The sequence below is a fragment of the Periophthalmus magnuspinnatus genome, chromosome 17 (assembly GCF_009829125.3).
Source record: "Periophthalmus magnuspinnatus isolate fPerMag1 chromosome 17, fPerMag1.2.pri, whole genome shotgun sequence".
In the NCBI taxonomy this organism is placed as follows: domain Eukaryota; kingdom Metazoa; phylum Chordata; class Actinopteri; order Gobiiformes; family Gobiidae; genus Periophthalmus; species Periophthalmus magnuspinnatus.
In genome coordinates, this window is record NC_047142.1 from 12,177,406 (window position 1) to 12,199,397 (window position 21,992).

Here is a 21,992-nt window from a genome sequence, read left to right on the forward strand (position 1 = left end):
CGGTTATTTAAGGGGCGAAGGTTCAGTTCATCTGTGTCTTGATCCAAAGTCTGTATCTGTGATAAATGTTAGTGTGTCTGCAGTGTCCCTGAGGTTTTACTTTAATTGTTTACTATTTTTTTTTTTACAACTGTTTACTTAATCTTCTTGTTTTAAGTGCCAGGTGCAAATTAAATATTTAGCAGAGTTGTAGACTTTTATATTCGTTATTAAAGAGGGGGAGCTTTCTTCCATGTCATAACATTGTTCCCTTATCAAAAACATGCCTGAAGAGTTTTTAGACGCCATCCATGAATGTTATTTGAACCCTCCTTACCGTTAGCTGTAAGATTCTGTGCAATGCTCAGCCTACATGCTGCCATACAACAATTATACATAAATAAACAAAAGCATGATACAAAACAATGCACTGGAACATCACAAACCTGATGTGATGTGCAGTAGTTTCATTAGTGGGATGTACTCTGATTATGTTGTGAAGGGAGAGGGACTTGGCACAGGGAGCAAATGGAGGGGAGACTCAGAGCGTCAAAGCAAAAGTGAAACTTATTAAACATGTTAACAGGTTTTTTTTTGGCAAGTATAGCATTTTCAAAACAATAAAAGGTAAAATGGTGATCTAAATATGTGATGTGTTAGCAGTTAATAACCCATAGAAGTAAAAATACCCCCTCTATCCACTATCCCCTCTTTAAACTGTAGCAGCTCTTTCACATTTTAGATGTGTTTTTAGAGTTTTTACAAGAAAATGTTACTTAATATTGCCACTCATTCTAAAAAAACCACCCTTCAAGTTACTCTTACTTGAACAGTACTTTTCCCAAATCCTTTTTTTCTGGCTACTCTACCACCTCCGTGCTTCTTACATACACGTGGTAGTTTCTTCTTCTTTATGGTGTCTTTTGCCCCTCTCTCTGACAGTGGCTCTGTGTGAGACTAAAGTGATTTGTGTTGTTGTTTCAGCTGTTTGGGCGCCCGACCTGAGTGAGCAGTTCACACCCCCAGAGACAGCCCCCCCAGTGTTGGTCAGCCTCATCCAGGCCATCGAGAGGAGAGGTACGCCCCCTGTCTGCCCTCAACTAGGGATGCACCGATACGATACTGATTGGACATATACAACAGTTTAATAGGACTATTCACTGGTCATAGTTGGCTCAAAAAGTGTCACAATATTTGAACTTTATTTACACACTTTATTTAAGTTGTTCTGTGGCTACTTGAGAGATAAATAAGAGCTACATAACACATGTGGATCAGTTTAGTCTTAATTTTTTTGTTTTAAAGGAAATACATGCTGTTCTCAGCCTCTGCACTGGTTGGTTGATATCAGGGATCGGCTATAGTATCGAAATCAGTATTGGAAATGAAAAACTGGATCGGTGCATCTTTACTCTCAACCACTGTCTGCCTAAAAGATATGCAGGGGTGGCTTGCTTTGTCCTCTAAATCAGTAACTACACAAACTCTGCGAAAAAGTTACACACTAGGGCTTTAAGTAAGGATTGGCATTGAAATTGGATTGCAGTTGTCGTTATGAACTTTACACCACAGCTGTAACTTCTCTGTGATCCATATACAGGTAACGACAACCTTTATTACTGATTCAATGACCAGATGATATATTCATTCATGTTTCCTCCTTTATATGTGCCATTGGTTTAGGGCTGTACTCAAAGAAATTCTTGTTCGACTAAAGGCATGTGCAGATCAATTAGTAGACTGTAGGGGCGTGGCAAAACTACTATGATCTGAACATATATACTACAAGTTAAAAGTTTGGACACACAATCTCATTCAATTTTATTTATTTTTACTACTTTTACTTTTACTACTAGGTGTGTCCAAACCTTTGACTGGTAGTGTATATCTGACCCAAACAGCACTCATAAGACTATACGCCTGTACAGGACTTCATGTAAAAGCAACTATTTATACAGAAAAGTAATAGGAAGCAGTGTATTTGTAAAAAGCTAAACTCATGATTCCAGTATCGATATCGGAACAACCCTAGTAGCAATATCTCAAATTTGGTTCAACTGGTTCATGGAATTGCCTTAGCTTGACATAAAAAAGCTAAATATTGAAGTTAGATTTTTTTGTATTATAATACAAATTTCAAATCTGTTTTTTAGGTATGGACAGCAGGTCATTGTACAGGACTGTTTCAGAAAACCCCGCAGCAAGCCTACTCAGTGGTGAGCTCTTAAGAACGCATCTAAATCTTAATCTACTTTGCATTTTTTGATAATCTAATGTTTAAGAACTATTGTCTTACAGAGAATGACCTGAGCCACAAAGATGTCGGTTTTCTCTCCGACTGTGTCCTGAGCTATTTGAGAGACCTGCCCTCACCTGTCATCCCGGTCAGTGTCTACCCGTACCTGCAGGGGGCGCTCACCAATCAGCAGCAGAGCCAGACTGCAGGTACATTCACAGCACATTTGCATGTTTAGACCCATTTACCTGATTAAAGGGCTAGTACTCATGTATTTGAGCACAAATTCTCTTGCAAATATGTTATGTAAACTACTATTGAGGTCAAAATAAGTCTGCTGTGTGCGCTGTCTGCATCTAATTTGAAAGCATTTTATTGTCCGAGCAGGAAGTGTGTGTTAGCATGCTAGTTGGTGTTAGCTTTACCATCACACCAAAACTCAGTTCTGTCCTCTGTAAGCTGTGAAAAGAGCTATAAACTTATTGCTGTGAATAATTGCAGGGTACTCAGAGTGCATAAGGTAAGTAACAAATAACTTTGGACCACTGCAAACTGTTTAAAATGAGCTGGTTCTGTTTTTCATGTTTTTAAGACAAGTACAGTGCCTTTAATTTGACATAATTAGGGATAGACCTGCCACAATAACTACTGTATCAGTTTATAATGTAAAAAAATGAAAGATGAGCACATTTTAGCCTTAATATTTTTGTATGCTCCTTTAAATGACACCACTGGGGAACTTCATTAATATTTGAGCTTGTGAGGGTTGAATAATTAACTAACTGCTGTTTAATTGTACTATCTATTTATTGTAGCTTATGTGTTATTTACAATATGGTTCATTTAGAAAAGGCTTCACTGGGAATGGTATAAGGTTACTGTGTAAATGGCATAAAGTGGTCTTAATTATAATTGTTTATTGTAACATTTACTTGTAGCATACTCTACCAGGCAAAAGTTTGGACACACCCTCTCATTCGATTTTTTTTTTCTTTATGTCTACTACTTTCTACATTTTATATACATACAGAAGACATCTAATATATGATGCCAGATATGTTGAATTATGTTGCAAAGAGAAAAAAAAGTTAAATATTTATTTATTTATTTTTATTTAAATATATTTTTTATTAAAATTCCTCAAAGTATCCACCCTTTGCTTTTTTCGACAGCGCTGCAAACCATTGGCCTTTTCTCAGTGAGCTTCATGATAAAGTCTGTGTCTTGTCAGGGTTCATTAGTGGAATGCCAAGTGTTCAAAGCAATGATCAAAGCAGAGTTCATATTTTTTCATCTAAAACAAGTTTGGAGTTATTTTGAGTTTATTTTTTGTTTTCTACATTCCATACTGTATGTGTCAGCCATAGTTTTGTACAATGCAAATAATCATGGAAATAAAGACGAAAGATGAATGAAAAAGTGCCCAAACTTTTGACTGGTGGTGTATGTTCAACTTGTGTTATGATGATGGACCTACACAGCAGTGAATGTTTGAGCCGAGGGATGCTAAGGTTAGTTGCCTGTTTTAAACTCATAACAGACACAAGTTAAGTGAAGTGGGACTGAAGTGAATGGTACAACTTGACTGAACCATGAGTGAACTCAGTGACTCCAGAAAATCCAAAAAAGACATTTTACTTTTAATTGACATTTTTAGTCACAAAAATATTTATTCCTAAATACACACATTTTCTCTTTGGTCCTCTAGGTGTTTGCTCTGTCAGCTGTATCCTTAGCATTTTTCATATATTCATATTCAAATATTCACTATATTCACTACGTCCCATGTGCTTAATTATTAGGGTTTCTAAAAACAGTTGTGGAAGTACTCAATTTTGTTACTTATGTTAAAGTATACTGGAGCAATAAAGGATTACTCAGACGTGTGAATGAAACAAACACAATTCCATGTATGTTTTTGATGAGGAAACAACATTGTAACATGGGTTAAAGCCCACAAGAGTACATTTTGCATAATATAGGGCCTTCTTTGGTTCTTCCAGATGGTACAGTTGCTGGGAGCCATGATCGAGAGGTGAGTCTGGTTCTGGAGCGCTCCACCTCCGTTCCCCTGCACCACCGACTTACGCTACAGTTCCTCCTCACTCACCTGTCCCGAGTGAGCCAGAGCCAGGCCAACAACGGCTTGGACATCCACACACTGGGACACATCTTTGGACCGCTGCTCATACAGATCGATCCCTCCTTTGGATGGTAAGTCCAGGATGGATGTTTTTTGGCACTACACGTGTGTGTTTGTGTGTGTGTGAGTATGTATGTATTAGGGATGTCAAGATTATCCTTTTAATCAATAATCATGATTATTCAGGTCACAATATCATCATAGAGACAACAAAATTACAATTATATTTATTTATTTTGTATTTTATTTATTTGTTTTTATGAATGGGGACAATGCACATTAAAGCAGATATATTCTGCAAAATTTACTTTTCACTTTTAACTATTAGCAATCTTTAATCGCTTATTATCAAGAGGCCATTTTGCCAGTCAATCACCGTTTGCAGTGACCACTGCTCTGTACTTACTTAGTTCTTCAGTATTATTTTCTTAACTGGTGATACATGTAGGTTGCATATTCATTTTGATATAAATGAAAAAAAATCCGCTACTCGTTAGCGTGATGTGCAGCTATCCATAGGCGGGGCCAACAGCATCTTTGTTGTGATGACATTTACGCCAATGTCAGCTCCCATTGGCAAGTTTTTTTGGGCACCGCGGAAGTCATCAGACTTGTTTTTTTTATTAAGTAATTTTAGATGAATGTTGTGATTTAAAATTTCCAAATTATAACATAATGAACAACAGGTGTCATTCGATTCGATTCAATTCATTTATTTTTGTAACGCCCAAAATCACAACAACAGTTGTCTCGAAGGGCGTTCATGTTTTGGTTGATGGGGGAAACCGGAGTACCCGGAGGAAACCCATCCAGACACGGGGAGAAACATGAAAAACTCCACACAGAAAGGCCTGGCGACCAAACCCTCTTGCTGTGAGGCATGAGTGTTGCCACTCAGCCACCGTGCTGCCTACACACAAAAACAAAACAACAGGAAAAATCAGACACAACAGGAAAAATCAGACACAACAGGAAAAATCAGACACAACAGGAAAAATCAGACACAACAGGAAAAATCAGACACAACAGGAAAAATCAGACACAACAGGAAAAATCAGACACAACAGGAAAAATCAGACAAAACAAGAAAAATCGGCCAGGCGAGGAGGAGGAAGACCAGACGAGGAGGAGGAGAGCCGGGCGAGGAGGAGGAGAGCCAGGCGAGGAGGAGGAGAGCCAGGCGAGGAGGAGGAGAGGGTCCAGCTGTCATCGGGGCATCTGAAAGAGATACATTCCACAGGGGGAGTGGGACAGGGGACAACATGTGAATAGCATTGCTGATGAGAAAATAGGACAAAGCGATGAGAAAATAGGACAAAGCATCATTGAATTTAACTGTATAGCAGACACAAGAACAATAGGTCTGCTTTAATAAACACTTCTGTAAATGGACCAGTATACAGCTAGTTTCCAACTGTAGTCCCCAGGCAAAGCAGCACAAAAGACAAAATTTACATTGTATACAGATAGGTTAGTAAAAAGATCTAAAAATTAAAAAGCCACATAAAAGCAGATGACAGGATGAAACATATAACAGCATTCTGCAAAGCAAAAAGACATTGACTGCATTTTTAAACTCCATACACCTTCACTAGAGTCATTTTGATAATTTTATCCCTGGAATGGCCAATCTACTGAACAAAGGTAAAAGGTAGCTGTTACCTTGAAAACTACCACCCCGTGACATCATAAGGTGGAACAGAGCGTTTTGAGCTTTTGAGGTGTAGACAGATTAATAATAAAGGGTTACTCAAGCATGTGCGAATGAAACAAAACACAACTCCAGGTATGTTTTTTTGTCACTCTAAAATTTCATATTGTCACATCCTTATAATAATATGCCTTGTTATTTACAGGTCACCAGTGGATGAGCAGTTCTCAGCTATGGTTTTGGAGAGGCTGATCATTGAGAGAACTACACAGCAAGACATCACACCTCCGGGTAATAGATTGTCCATTACTTTGGTTGTATAGAGCTCGTGCACCCATGGGATTAAATTTGACAGGGACTCCATATTGGCAGTGGTGACTTAGCGGCAATGAATGGCACAGAGTCTGCTATTGGAATTTTTTTTGTCATTAAATGAAGTCGTAGACAATTAATTATCTAAATGGTCACATTTTTATATAGGGCTTTTCCACCTCCAAGGCTCTCAAAGCACTTTACATTAAGGAACCCATTCACACACACATTCATACACCAGTGTACACACACACAAATAAATGAGACATAAATAAATAGTTATCGCGTGAACACATGGTCTCATTGTCTAAGTAATAGACTATAATACAAATCGACAATACACAGACCTTTGTAAATCCTTTGTAAATGTCTCAGGTTTTCTCCTACCCTTGATAATGTGTACACCCTAGTGTGCAACAATAGTCCACAATCACTGAAACTCAGATAAAGTTTGTTCATTACGGCTGACACGGTTAGTTTCTATGGGAATTCTCCACAAGGGATGGGACGATATTAAAATTTAGACTCACCATTATTGTGACCAAAATAATCGCAATTAATGATATTATCACGATAAGTATTAAACTAAGGCAGTATAATGTCCTCATATGTGGACACCTGGACCTTGTGGAGAAAAAAATGTATTATGGCCTAGACAACCCAAAATGTGTTGTCCACGTACGTGAACGCCAGGTCCTAGGAGGTTATAAGTATTCAGATTAATTTATGATTGTTGGAAAACCATGCGCCGCTACTAGCAAGCTGTGCAATCAGCTGTGCAAAATGCTGCTCAGCTAGTGCTAACCTAGTGATAGCAAATTGATACAAACAAGAATTCATGCAAATCCAAACAGTATAGTTTATTTCACGTAGTATGTTACTTGCAATGAATATTTTCTGCTCAAGTTTGTCAAAAAATGCAGGATGGTTGTCTCGTCAACGTGCATGTAAATTGCTGGTGCTCTCAGAGCCGTATCTTTTGTTTTGGGAGGTGCTGCAGATTGGTAGCTCATCTTGTTGGTCTTGTTTTTCAAATCCATAATAATTCCACACATCAGACTTCACCTTCTTGAGTGGACGATATAAATGTGGGCCGTCACTGGGCTCCAGATCCACTTCCTGCCCACTACTAGCCATGATGGTGACTGACGGTAATGAAGAACCATCCCCAATTCAGAAAGGCACAGAAGCTAACAAGTGTCATTGCTGTGACAGAGGGCCCCCCTTGTGGGCAAACACCAGAACTACAGATCTAAACATTGTATTAAAACTGGAATCATGAGGCAGTCTGGTGCCGTAAAGGTGATAATTGTGTGCGATGATCACAATTATTAAAAAATGACACAAATTATTAATTTTTATATGGCGATTGATGATATTATTGTATATAGGCTCACCCCTATGCTCCACTGACAGTATGGGGTTTGGAGGTGCATACTGGGATTGTGTGATGACAACTGCAGGAGCCCTATACAACTTAGACTTTGAATGTCAAATATTTATCTGTGTGTTTTTATCAATACAGTTCTCCCGGCAAAACCAGTCACGTCTAAAACTGCACCATCTACAATGACTGACATGACCACGCTGCTTAATGACGCTGAGTGGTACTGGGGAGAAATCTCCAGGTAAGAAACAAAATATAAATTTGGTTTAAATATGGGATTTTAGGCAGAATCCACTGTTCTACCATGTTATAACGTTATTCCCTCAAAATATGCCTGAAGAGATTATATGTCATCCATGCATGTTTCAGTAATCTAGCGATCTCTCCCGGGCCTATTCTAACCCTCTTTACGGTTAGTTGTACAATCCTATCCAAACCTCAGCACACAAGCCTCCATCACCTGTATATATTCAATACACTACAACTTCACAAACCTGATGCGATGTGTATCAGGTTTGTGAACCTGATGTCCTGAGGTCATGGTGTCAAAAATGAAAGAAAACCTTATAATACAAATATAGTATTTTCAGGATAGCAAAAGGTAACATGGTGATCTTGTGTTATGTGTTAGCAGTTAATACCTCATAGAATCACCCTCTTTAAAAAGTTAAAAGCCTTATTTTTGTCGTTATGTCGTAACAGCTAGTGCGGGTGCGGACCAAGGATTGCAGATTTACAGTGTTTATTTACAAAATGGTGAAATTCAGTTTTTAATAGTTCATTTAACACACACGGGGAGCAGGGAGCGGGAGGCAGACCAGACGGGAGTAGTGCAGAGCAGGGACGGGAAAAACAGGACCGGAACGAGGACAGGATCAGGACGAGACCAGGGCAAGCCAAGCAGGGATGTCCAGAGCGGGCACGGAGACAGCCAGGGCCAGAGCAAGACGGGACCAGGGACAGGGCCAGGGAAGACCCAGCAGGAGTAATCCAGAGAGCGGGAGACAGGGCAGGAGACGGGAAGCAAGCCAGAGATCAAGATGGGACAGGAGGAAAGGCAGAGGGGTGGACTGTACCGGAGCTGGAGCGCAGAGGCAGGAGCAGGAACGAGCGAGAGCAGGAATCTGGAAGGTGGCAAAATTCCAATGAGTAACAGGCAGACAGGTAACAAAAATGCAAAAACTAAGCTGGAGCATTCACGTTGACACGCGAATGGTCTGGCTCCAAGTGTCTTCTGTCGAGCCCTCAAATACTCGGCAGCAGGTGGAGGTAATTGCGCTGATGCGCTCCAGGTGCGCGCGGGAGGAGTCAGGAACTCCGCCCAGCTCCAAGCAGACAGGTAGGGGAGGGGGAGAGAGCACAGGAGGACAGATAATGCAGGCCCCATGACACTTTACTTAACTTGATTCCTTTGTGGACTGAATGTTTCAGAGAGGAGGTGAACGAGAAGATGCGAGACACTTTGGACGGTACTTTTCTGGTCAGAGATGCTTCCAGCAAATTAGAGGGAGAGTACACACTGACCCTCAGGTAATATTGGATGACATCAGCTGCAAAGTATCAATAGTGCAGTCCTAGTGAAAATGGTGATTGTAATATTCCTATTCTGATATGTGTCTCAATAGGAAAGGGGGGAACAACAAGCTGATCAAGATCTACCACCGAGAGGGTTTTTACGGCTTCTCAGAGCCCCTCACCTTCAGGTCTGTGGTGGATCTCATCCAGCACTACCGCCACGAGTCCCTGGCCCAGTACAACACCAAACTGGACACTAAGCTGCTCTACCCAGTCTCCAAGTACCAGCAGGTCTGTAACCATGATGGACTCCCTAAATTCTCTGCATTACGTCTGGGTGCAGGGCTTAGCGTTCCATGTCATACAAAGCTAACTTAACAGCTGTGTGCTGTGTTTCCATAAAGAGTGAGTTCATTTTATAAACAGCAGATGTAATTACAGCAAATATTAAGGTTCAAAGACATTGACACTATTTTTGTGATCTGTTAAATACAGTTAACTGATGGCTTCATTTATTATTTTGTTATGTGAAATTACAGCTCAGTTTTGCCAAGACTCAGTTAGCAAACCTGTCCCCAAACCCTAAAACCTTACCTGTTCTTAAGGCTAACCCCGATTCTAATCCTAACCTTAACCTGATTGTGAACAATTTTGTAATTTTTGTTTTAGAGACAAAAATTACCATTTTTGAGCCTACCCACTAACACAAACTGGCTGTTGTTTGCATAACTGTGTTTGGGGAAAAATGGTGCCACCCTGATGCGTCAACAGAAAGTAAAATAAAAGTGGGAGGTGTTTTTGGTAGAAATTTAGGTCTCAATTCACTTTGTCTTGTTAAAAAAAGCCTAGAAGACAGAGTAGTGCCTACAGAAGACCTATTGTGCTTGTGTCTGCTATATAATCTGGACTATTAGGTGTGAAAACGACAACTAAATACTAATTAGCACCAAATTAACTACTTAAATGTATTCAAATTAGTAGCTAGTAAAATAGAAAGTACACCCTAAAATAAAGTGTTTTCAAATAATAATTTTTCCACATAATCATAATAAAAATACCATTATTGAGGTCAAAAACATAAATTACTCTCATTTTCAGAATTTGATATTTTTAAGTATAATCCAATTGATTCAGTATTATGTAAAATAAGTATAAATTGCCAAAGATTTGAAGTCTCTTAATCAACACAAAATTAACTTTTTTTTATTATATAAAGAAATACAGTCTGCAGTTTATGATTTGAAATGACAAAAAGGTTTTGTGTATGTTTCTGTTCAGTTAGTGAAGGAGACCAGTATTGAGGAAGTGGGAGAGCAGCTGAAGGTGTATCATGAGCAGTACCAGGACAAGAGTCGCGAGTATGATTCCCTGTATGAGGAGTACACCCGCACCTCACAGGTATGACATTATAACATCCACAACCATGAAACTTAAACTTAGTAAATGAAAGGTTACAGCATATACATCTCTGTTGTTTGTTCAGGAGCTGCAAATGAAACGCACAGCCATTGAAGCCTTTAATGAGACCATAAAGATCTTTGAGGAGCAGTTTGAGACTCAGGAGCGCTACAGCAGAGAGTCTTTGGAGCGATTCCAACGAGAAGGGAACGAGAAGGAGATACAAAAGTATGTTTATACTCTTTAATAATTCAAATGTTGATTAACTTTTCTTATATTAAGCAAAACAGAACAAAACAAAAACTACAAAAACAATGAGGAATATTTGTCTGACCAGCCATTTCCATCTACATTCTGTTCAAATCCAGAGGCATCTGGAATCAGACCAAAGAGCGTGTCAACCCCCCGAGCAGGTCACATGTACTGTCATCACGATACGAAAATTTCAAACTCAATTGTGATATTAAGAAATATGCTTCAGCTCCGATTCCGATACCACGGTAACGATAAAAAACACTCTTTATTTAGACAATAGAATGTGATTTTCAACATTGAATTGTAGTACTTTCTTTTATATTTTCATGTGGCCTTATATCTGTGTAATCCCTCATTGGTCCAGGTACGTTCCATAGTGGTCCAGTGGCTAGTTTATGTGGTCTTATACTTGTTCTGATACAGTTCAAGATCATTCTAAAGCTATTCGGGAAAGGTTCAGTTCTGTCCTGTGAATGTGACTTTTTAGTATCAAAACCTGCTGAATTTAGTATCTAATTTCAATATTAGTTAATATTGATTAGTATCTGATTTTATTCTTTTGACAGCCCTAGTCACATGGTAACCAGCCCTGCACGAAGTCCAACACTTTTTTCCACACATTCACACAGATTTAGGCTAATTTTAAAGTATTGCACAAACCTCTCCCCTCTGTGCTCAAAACAGGATCCAAAGTAACTCGGAGCGCCTGAAGTCTCGTGTGAAAGAGATCCACGACAGTAAAGTGAAGCTCGAGCAGGACCTGAGGCAGCAGATCAGCGACAACCGAGAGATCGACAAGAAGATGAATAGTCTCAAGCCTGACCTCATGCAGCTACGCAAGACCAGGGACCAGTACCTAATGTAGGTTAAGTGAGTTTGAATATGTTGAACCTTATCATTATTTGTTTGGGATTGACTCCACAAACTTTCCACGTTAATCTTATGGTTTGAAGTCCTTTAAAAAGGCAACAATCACGTTTTTGGGGTTGAATAATGCCACTACTTTCTGAACATATTGGGGGAAAAAATCACTTTGAATTTTCTGTTTCATGTGAATAGGCCCAGTAATAAACACCTGCAATCTGACAGTTTAACATTAATTTATACCATAGAATTCTGACCATTTCAGATAGAAATGCTGCTGAACTGGGCAGCACCTGGAGGACTAAAGGGGAGCGTAAGGGAAGAGGAGGGGCGGGGTCCGGAGGTATAAGAAACAGTGTGATTGGTCCACATATCCCCACTTCAAACTTCGCTTCTGCAGCTGGGTGTTTGCCCTGATTACAGCAAGGTGTTTCTGATTACAGTCTTTTGTAATGTTACCAAGCACTAGAAATTGCAGTGCTCACTGGAGCGAGGACACAATTATACATTTTTAACCAGAAAGTGGCAAATATTTCTAGTTTGCACGAAAATTACCAAAATGACTTGGAACAGAAGATTCTGTATTTAAAACATCATATACATCAGACATCACAAAGTGGAACAGAATGTTTTCTGTTTGGGTGAAGAACTCTGGCTAAATACACAGGGATTGTGTGTTAAACATGTGTGAATGAAACAAAACACAACTTCAGGTATGTCTTTGATGAGGAAACAAGATTATAACAGATCATAAATAGCGTAATATGGGCTCTTTAAATAAGATATTCTATTGACAATGGATTATCATAGATTAGCACATTATCTCTCTTCTTTTTATTTAGGAGATAGGGAGACATTGAGGAATACACATTTTTATTTAGTGTTGATCCTAATTGGTTATACGTTGATCACAGTAAATGAACATAGAACTTCCTGTGCAGATCAATACTACACAGTGATAACAGAAGACCACTAATTCCCTGTTATTGAGTGCACAACCACAAGCTTTCCCTCTATTATCAAACCAATCGTGCTATTTCTATCCACTAAACCCACACTTGTCTGCACAGATGGCTCACACAGAAGGGAACACGACAGAAGAAGATCAACGAATGGCTGGGCATCAAGAATGACGCAGACGAGTGAGTTATCCCCCCAGAAAATAAGACTGTGTAAAGCCACAGCATGTAACTTTTTTGCCAAAAAATAGACTAAAATGAAAGCATGTTTTTTTCTTTATCGATACTTTTATTGCACTAAAAACAAAGAAAAACATGTGTCTATTCTCTGAGTGGGCTTGCATCTCCACAAACCTGATTCTTATTTGGCCCGAACGAGTTTCCTCCTGCTTGTTTCCATGGAAATAATGTTACTTTGACTATAATATTCAATAGCATGGCATAAAACATATCCCTGGACAATGCTCTAAAGTATAGTTTTAATTTTCTATTTCCATGGAATCATGCAGGTGACTTTCAATCAATTCAATTCAATTTATTTGTAGTCATTGTCACAGAAGTAATCACTTTAAAGTGCAATCAAAGGTTAGACTACCCATTTCAGTAAAACACAACAAATATGTAGTAACCCAATCCTGTCCCCCCACTCAGCTCCTATTCGCTGGAGGAGGACGACGCCTCTCCCCACCATGATGAGGGCACCTGGTACGTGGGGGACATCACTCGCACCCACGCGGAGGACATGCTCAGGGGCAAATGCACTGGCACCTTCCTCATCCGCGACAGCCAATCACAGAAGGGCTCCTACGCCTGCTCCGTCGTGTGAGTTTTGGCACTCCATTAGATCCCCAAGTGTGTGTGTGTGTGGGGGTGTGTGTGTGGGGGTGCGTGTGTGCGTGTGTATGTGTGGACAAGTACACAAGGAGGGAAATAGCATGTCTTCTGATGGAAGAAACCACAGCTATATGCATACTGGTTTAAAAAGTACAAATCATTGTACTGTGGTTTATTTGCTAATATTTTGATAATAGCTACCTGAAGATTTTATTACACTGCATCTTTATATAAATAGACTGTATATGAACCTATTGATAATTTGCAGTGACATCATGCTGGGGGGGTTTCTGCACGTATGGCCGAATGTTCAGCAGTTACTATGGTGACACAATGCACACAATGTTATTTGAGCGGGAATTGCTTAACAGCACAAATCAGCTCACCTGTTGTAGTTCTGAATTACTTCTTTAAGGTCGGATTGTGTTAAAACAACATGCAGATTAAAGTCTAACTTACACTAACAGAGCTTCAGACAGAGCAGTGCCTACAGTTAGTATCATACCCCCAGGGAATGTTAATGACATCAGCTGCAAAGTATCAATAGTGCTGCAGAGTTTTTTTTTGTCCATTGACCTTCTAATTCTGTTATTTATTTCCCCTTTAGTGTGGACGGCGACACCAAACACTGCGTCATCTGCAAGACAGCCACAGGTTACGGCTTTGCTGAGCCCTACAATCTCTACTCGTCCCTCAAAGATCTGGTGCTGCATTACAAGAACGTGTCTCTGGTCCAACACAACGACCACCTGAATGTCACGCTGGCATACCCAGTACTGGCTCATCCAACCAGCCAACAGCACCCCAGATGAGCTACCCTAACCTCTACAGCGCAAACCGAAACCTATTAAACTATGGTTAGCATTTCAGCGGTGGGTAGAGCTCAGTGTTTCCACGTCCTCGCACAACATGACAGCAGTGGCGCGGCTACAAGCACACAATGTACTGTTACTTTGGCTAGCCGTTAGCCGTGACTGTACATTGGGTTTTTAAATACTACGTGACTACAGAAGCACACCCATGTTTAAGTAAGAGGTGCTGTCCGCCTTTGGGCAAGAGACAAAGGCCCAGCGTCACACACAGACTGCCTGCACTATGTAGACAACAGCCTGTCATTCACCCAGCAGACACGGGCTTGGCTAAACGTGGCTGTTCGCTTCAACATACAAAAGCAAACCTATGAGAAAAGTGGACCAGGGGGATGTCGTCACTGGAGTTTAAAGGTCCTATATTACGCAAAATTTACTCTTATGAGCTTTAAGCCCTGTTAAAATGTTGTTGTTCAAAAACATACCTGGAGTTGTTTTGTTTCGTTCACACATTTTTATTGTTTTTATTAGTCTGTCTACATCTCTAAAGCTCAAAATACACCTTGTGATGTCATGAAGCATAGTGGAGCACTTCCTGTATTATCACTGCATTACTATTCAGTTTGAGAGAGGAACTCAACATGCAGGATTTATCTGTTAAACATGTGTGAATGAAACAAAACACAACAGGTATGTTCTTTGATGAGTAAACAACACAGATCATATAGATCAGAAAATAGCGTAATATGTGCCCTTTAACAAGATTTTATAAAAATATTAAGTGCCATAAAAATAGCTTTGATTGACCACAAGCCTGTGTCTGAAGATTTAAAGGAAGAAGTGTAAAATGGCTGACAGCTTTAAAGTACAAACAAGTCTATATTTTTATCAAATGTTTATTATCAGCTGCTTTGGCTTGTCGCGATTTCCATTGTACATGACACTGCATGGTACTGATCTTTGGTATATTCAACAGAAAGGTGAGGGGTCAGTTTCACACAGATATTCGAACTTACGCAAAACCACAAACGCACCGCCAACTTTAGACTCATCATGGTCGCTTGTAACAATTGGAATATGCTTACAATTGTTTTAGTTGAATGGTATTAAATGAATGTCATTTTATCAATACACATCTTAGAATTGTAGACAACTTACTTGCGGTGCTTTCTTTAGGTGCTTAAAGGTGCACTATGTAACTTTTCTCTTGAGGGATCTGCTTCCAGCCTGCCTGCACGGAGATGTTATGTTGTTGCCTTGAATGTTCCACAGTATCCATCTTGCTATTATTATAGTGTTTTTATTGCCCAAAACTACCTTGATAAACCTGCATTCTTACTGTGAGCAATGTTACCTCTACAGTCAGTTTGCTGTTATACTGTGAAACATTCAGACAACAGAAATGTTACATAGTACACCTTTATAATCACATTTGTCTAACTTGTGGACAAAATGTCTTTGTGAAACAGCCCTGAGGTGGAGCGGTTCATTTATTGAGAATTATACAGCCTTCTTCCTCTGTTCCTGTCTTTTGTTGATACCATAGCCAGCGCTTGAACTTTATCTGTCGACTTAAAGTGGAACTAAACACTAAATGAACAGGCTACTAAACTGTGTTTATGGTGTTTGAGTAGCATTATCTACTGCTCCTAGGCATTTTTGTGACAATTTTAGCGCAAACTAGGGAGTATTTGCAACTTTGTGGTCAAAAATCTATTAAAAAGGCAGATGTAACCTGGCTCCAGTGGCCACTGCAATTTCAAGTGCTTGGTGACATCACAAAAGACTGCCCTGATTACAGCCAGGTGTTTCTGATTACAAACACCTGGCTGCAGGGGCAGAGTTTGAAGTGTGGATACTTGTTAGACCAATCACACTGATCTTTATACAGTGTTGAGGTGTTTAGTCCCACTTTAACCGTCAGTCAGTGCGCCCCCTATGTGTCCGACAGAGCGTAGATCTTCGTGATTAATATCCTCGGTACTGTATTTGCTTGGTAGACTGTTGTAAATGTCTTCTTTACTGTCAATGCTATTCGCGGTACTTCCCGTATTTTGACTGTTCTCACTGAGCTTCACATGTATAAAAGAACGTGTACGGTATATTTCAGACACACATGCAGTCTGTGTATGTGAAAGTTAATTTTTGTTGTTTTTTTAAAAAAAAAATGTTTTGTTGATTTATTCTAAGTTTTCTGCCAGACTTTGCTTCTAGGATCCAGCTAATGTGAGCCAAATGAAGGATGTCTTTTCATGTAGCAGCAAGTCCGTTTTGCCATTCAGTGTGGAGAGATTATACGTTTGCATGGAGTCTTTAGTCTAGTTTTTTGTTTAACTTTTTTGTAATTGTAGAGTGGTGATGGATAGGACTATGCAGACAGTTAGTAGTAGTGTGACACAAACCGAATTTCTCAAGTTACTTTCCCCTAATTTTGAAAAATTTGACAAAAATTTTTACAATTTATTTTAAATTTCAAAAGCACTGTTATCAAGACAGACTGTTTAGATTTTGTGGGTATTTGCTGAGATATCAGACTCTTCAGTTCATCAACATAACTTAAAGAGGGGGTATTATGCAAGAGTGTTCTTTACCATGTTATAATGCATGCATGAAGAAGTTTTAGATCTGATCTGTGCATGTTTCAGTAATTTAGCGATATCTCCGGGCCTTATTCTAACCCTCTGTAGAGCTAACTGTAAGATTTGGTGCAATGCTCCGCCCACAAGCCTATGTCATCCACGCTCCCACAGGCCAATTCTCTATAAGTATACAAAACTGAACACAACAACTTGACAACCCTGGTGTGATGTGCAGTAGTTTAATTAACGGATGCAAGTTGATTATGTAGTGATGTCACTATGAAGGGGGAGTGGCTTAGTGCAGGGAGCAAAAACAGAGGAGACCCAAAAATGAAAGTGAAAACTTATAAAATGTTAATACTTTGGACTATAGCATTTTTAAAACAATAAAAGGTAACATGGTGATGTAAATATGTTATGTGTTAGCAGATAATACCCCATAGAAGTAAAATACCCCCTCTTTTATTGTGCATTATATAAAATCTTGCACACAGCATTGACACTTTATTAAAACTACAGCTCAAATTATGTAATATCATGTTTTCCTATTATTGTATACCCACAAAACGTTTAGGATTTGAAATTGTAAGAGTTATTTTTGAATCGGAAATTATCTTATCAGTCAGGAATAATCAACTCCTGTTCTTTGCACAGTTCTTGGCACTTAAATAAATCCAAGAATTAAACTCACCGTGAACTTATGAAATGAGGGCTATATTACATGCTGAGGAAGATTGGAAGTGCCTTTTGTCCAGCTTTTTGATTGAGCAGTGTCCCATTGTCCCAGTAGGGGATGCCAGAGCATCACCCATATGCCATGAATCCAAGGGTGAGGACTCTTTGCTTTTCAGAAGGCTAAAGTGTGGAGTTGAAAAACTAGTATTTTCTCCCAATTGAATCAAGTTGCTCATTTTATTTTTTGTTTTATTGAAATACATCATTTTGAAAGCCCTCCAGTTATATTATAATATTAATGGGCTTTCTAGTTTCTCATTATAGCCAATAGATATGTCAGACATTTTTTAAACATTAAAATGATCAAAATCATGAGTTATGATTATGATTTTAAATTTCTTTTTGCCAAGTCACATCAAACGAGATTTTCATATAGATGTCTGTGTAATCCCTCAGTTGTCCAGGTCGGCTCCATAGCTAAACAAAATTCAATTCTGTCAAGAATGGGAAGCAACTGAATACATGTATCGAAAATATGTATTCTGAATACAATTTTTTTGTACTGTATTCTAGTACAGTTACTCTTTTATTTGATGGAATTCAGAACACAGTTACTTTCCTAAAATCAAAGGAATACATGGTGGCACTTTGAAGTGCACAGTCTTTAGTCTTTATTTATTAGAAGGGACAATGTACAGAGACATTATGCTCATAAAACAGATGATCTGCACCAGATTATAGCTAAACAGCTAGTTTTTATCTGCAGTCCCTGTTGAGAAAAACAGAAAACACAGATCTTGCTATTCAGTATTCTTCAAGTATTCTTCCTATGACTGGATATAACTCAGTGTACTACCAGCATTTGACTAGAACTGAACAAGCCACTTGGATGGTGTCTATAGACACTATCAGGACCCTAGGCAACAACATTCAAATTTAAGAGGAAACATGTTTATACAGTACAGTTACATATACAGTATTTTACGGTTAGGAAAAAGTATGTCCCCAGGGATCTGGAGCTTTATTCACAAAATTTGAAATTAAGAATGACCTTTCCACAAATATTCAGCTAAGGGCTATTGTATTATTGTTTAGTCCTCCACACTGTTGTTATTGCTGCTTTGTTGTTCAGCTATTGCGACGTAGAAACCTTCTTTGTATAAAAAATGCTAATACTGTAAGCATGATATAAAAGTAAGATTTTTGTTCATAACCGCAGTTCCTTCATTTCGCGGTGGCGGCTGTACAGAAGCTTGGTGCTCAGTTTAATTGCTTTTTTTTTGTTTTTCTTTTTTACAGTTTTAAACAACCCAACTCCAAATGTGAAGCGTGTATATTTGGAATGGTCCCATTTTTTACAGTGATAAGCTCTTTGACGTGAATGCATGCAGCAGTGTTGTTTCTATGTCTCAGTATGTTTTCAGGCCGGTTTGGCCAATGAGCTTTTTAGCGACCGCACTTTGTTTCACTTTGTCATTGCCCAATTTGGAACCTTACCTGATTTGGACCAGATACTTTGGCACAAGTGGCCAAGTTTTTATTGTAACCGTACTGAATACTTGCTCAAAGCCCGTGAAAATTGTGTATTTAAACGGTTCATAAACATTAGAAAACAGCAGAGCGGAGTAAAGTCTGACTTCTTAAGCAAAAAGGCTAACAAATACATACATTTTTGTTAATATTTCTAAGAACTGACCTCCACCCCGTCCACTTTCCCTTCTAAATACTACTAAACTGCGCTCTCTTTGTGATGGCACTTTTAGTTAAATAGAACCCCATTCATTTCAATAAAAAAAGGTGGATTTGTGTAAAATGTTCTATGTTTATGTCACCAACAAGTCAACACTGGTCCGATTCTCTGGGATTCTTTAAAATGGCGCTGTAGTCCACATAGAACTTATTTCCTTTTAAGATCATCACTCACATGTAAAATAATATAAAACCAATGACGACGACGGCACCCATGGCAACATCCGGAACACGGTGAATAAACTTCATAAAATAAGCTACATAAAAGGTTCTCTACGTAACTTTTCCAGTGGAGGGTCTGTCGCTTTCATGTCAGTCAATATGTTATTGCTTTGCCTGGAGTGTTTCAGAGTTGTTTCACATTTAACTTAATCTCCATCTCATTCAAGTTTGTGTTTGTGTTGCTCAAAAATACCTTGATATAGATGCATTGTTAAAGTGACTGTGGTCACCTCTCCACAGATTTAAGCTGTAACTTGACCTAGTGCCGTCACCTGCTTGTCTCCATAGAGATAAATAAGCTGAATGCCATAGTGTGGAACATTCCAGGCAAAAACAGTAACATATCCTAATGTTACATAGTGCCACTTTAACTTTGATATGAATAGGTTAGCTTATGTGTGGCTACAGCAGGTTACACATAATTAACACGCTTAAAACTGGTCATATTTCAAAAGTGCCAAATGGGGCAATGACACACAAGATCACACAATTCAAGCTTGTGTCTAAAACCCAACAACCCCAAACTAACTGAGAGATTGTGTAGCTTACCGTTTTGTTTTGTTTTCTCTTGTTTCCATATGTAATGTAATGTATCTGGAGTGTTTTTTTTATGTAGATAGTGGAATGAAAAGTGTACAGTAATGTTTCATAAAAATCACAGCTTTTTATGACTGATTTCCTCCATAGAACTGTGTGTACAGGTGTATGGGCAGAATATTCACGTTAGCAAAAGCTAGCTTGTTATGCAATTTTTGTCAAGTCAGTTAAAAAATATCCAACTTGTATATATATGAAATCATGAGAAAGTATTCAACGTGTAATCGTTTTTCTTGATTTTGCAGACTTTGGACAACGTGACATGCATGAATTGCTTTGTTAACTGTTGGTTTAAGTGTGTCCCAGTTGGCTTGTTGTAGTCGTCGGGTTGGTTTGTGCTAGTTAGCAGTTGGTTCTAAGTGTTTTGACTCAGGAGCAGCAAAGATGGCACATTTTCTTTTGAACATTTTCACCCAAAAACTACAGACAGATTCAGGAAACTACATTCATCAGGGATTGGTGCATATTTAGAGGTCCCCTGGTTGTACAGCTCATTTATTAGTTCTGGTTATCTATTCTCAACACGCTGTGCAGTTTGACCAATCAGAGTAGGGATATTTTGGGAGGAGGGGGCAAAGAATCACTAATATTGAAACGGGAGGCACAGTGAACCAGATTTGGCAAGTTTTTATGCCAGATGCCCTCCCTGCCACAACCAGCTTTCCATACTTGTGACAGCAGTCGGCGATGCATGTGACATATTTTGCGCTTGGATGATTTTTCAACCAGTTACCATTTGGTTAACGGGCAAAGACACAACACATTGCACAGAGGTGGGTAGGACTCAGTTACATTTACTTGAGTAACTTTTTAGAGAAATTGTGCTTTTCAGACTACTTTTCTTGCAGCATACTTTTACTTCTACTATATTTTTATTGAAGTAACAGTCTTACTTGAGTAGAAGTTTTGGTTACCCTTCCCACACTGAGTAAGTCCATGTGTGTCCTTTTTTTGTGCGTTATTTAAAATTTTGTCCTTTAAATAAAAATCATAAATCAGATGTTACGTGCCGACAGTTGCTCTTTAAGTTACTCTGATTTGACTAGTAGTTTTCCCATATACTGTTTTACTTGAGTAATTTCTTGGACCACTACTTTGTACTTCTACTTGAGGGATATTATTTAACGTTACTCTTACTTAAGCACAATTTTTGGCTACTCTACCCACCTCTGTGCACTTGGATGATTTTGAACCAGCTACGCTTTGGTTAATGGGCAAACACACAACCCACTGCAAATCTCCCAATTAAAAAACCGGGGGGCCTTAAATAGCTGCCATTTTCAAACAGGGAAAGCAATTCATACATGTAACTTCATCCCAAAGTTGTAAAGGAGCTTCACGCCATATACTCACCATAGATGAAATGCCAGCAATGCAACGTTTAGTAGCAGCGATTCTCAGTGGAGATTTGACAGAACCAGTTGGAGCAGCGGCACCAAAGGGCCGGGCTCCTCTGCTGTTATATCGGATATGCATTTGAGCTTATCGAGAAACGACTTTTCTACACGAGTACTCCCAATATTTTTTCATCCGCTTTGGTACACTGTAAATGACGTTTCCTTGATATGGCTACTACACTCACTTCAGCACACGAACGAAAACAAAAACTATATATATTTGGTGTCTATTGTAGGTTTGAAGATTGAGAGAATATTTTGAGATATATTCTGCTTAGATATCTATATTTTTTAATTCTGTGATTCTGATTTGAACTGTGCGCGAACGCAAATCAGAGAGAGTCTTGCGGCGGCGTTTTTACTAACCCGCCAATGTTCGTTAATTCGTCAGACTTCCAGTTTATCTCTGAGCATGATTTTTTAGGATGAAG

General features: G+C 39.0%; 1 protein-coding gene across 2 annotated transcripts in view; it reads left to right on the forward strand.

The window, feature by feature from the left end:
- Positions 1-21,771, forward strand: part of pik3r2 (phosphoinositide-3-kinase, regulatory subunit 2 (beta)) — a 52,928-nt gene extending 31,157 nt beyond the window's left edge. For both annotated transcript variants that reach the window (XM_033981819.2, XM_055228365.1), the window contains 14 exons: positions 964-1,056; positions 2,133-2,195; positions 2,278-2,424; positions 4,219-4,429; positions 6,215-6,300; positions 7,847-7,949; positions 9,140-9,238; positions 9,334-9,514; positions 10,502-10,621; positions 10,707-10,849; positions 11,561-11,737; positions 12,811-12,882; positions 13,351-13,521; positions 14,141-21,771. In XM_033981819.2, coding sequence (XP_033837710.1) covers positions 964-1,056; positions 2,133-2,195; positions 2,278-2,424; positions 4,219-4,429; positions 6,215-6,300; positions 7,847-7,949; positions 9,140-9,238; positions 9,334-9,514; positions 10,502-10,621; positions 10,707-10,849; positions 11,561-11,737; positions 12,811-12,882; positions 13,351-13,521; positions 14,141-14,345 — 1,871 coding nt within the window. In that variant the 3' untranslated portion in view covers positions 14,346-21,771. The remainder of the gene's footprint in view (positions 1-963; positions 1,057-2,132; positions 2,196-2,277; positions 2,425-4,218; positions 4,430-6,214; positions 6,301-7,846; positions 7,950-9,139; positions 9,239-9,333; positions 9,515-10,501; positions 10,622-10,706; positions 10,850-11,560; positions 11,738-12,810; positions 12,883-13,350; positions 13,522-14,140) is intronic.
- The last annotated feature ends 221 nt before the right edge of the window (positions 21,772-21,992 follow it).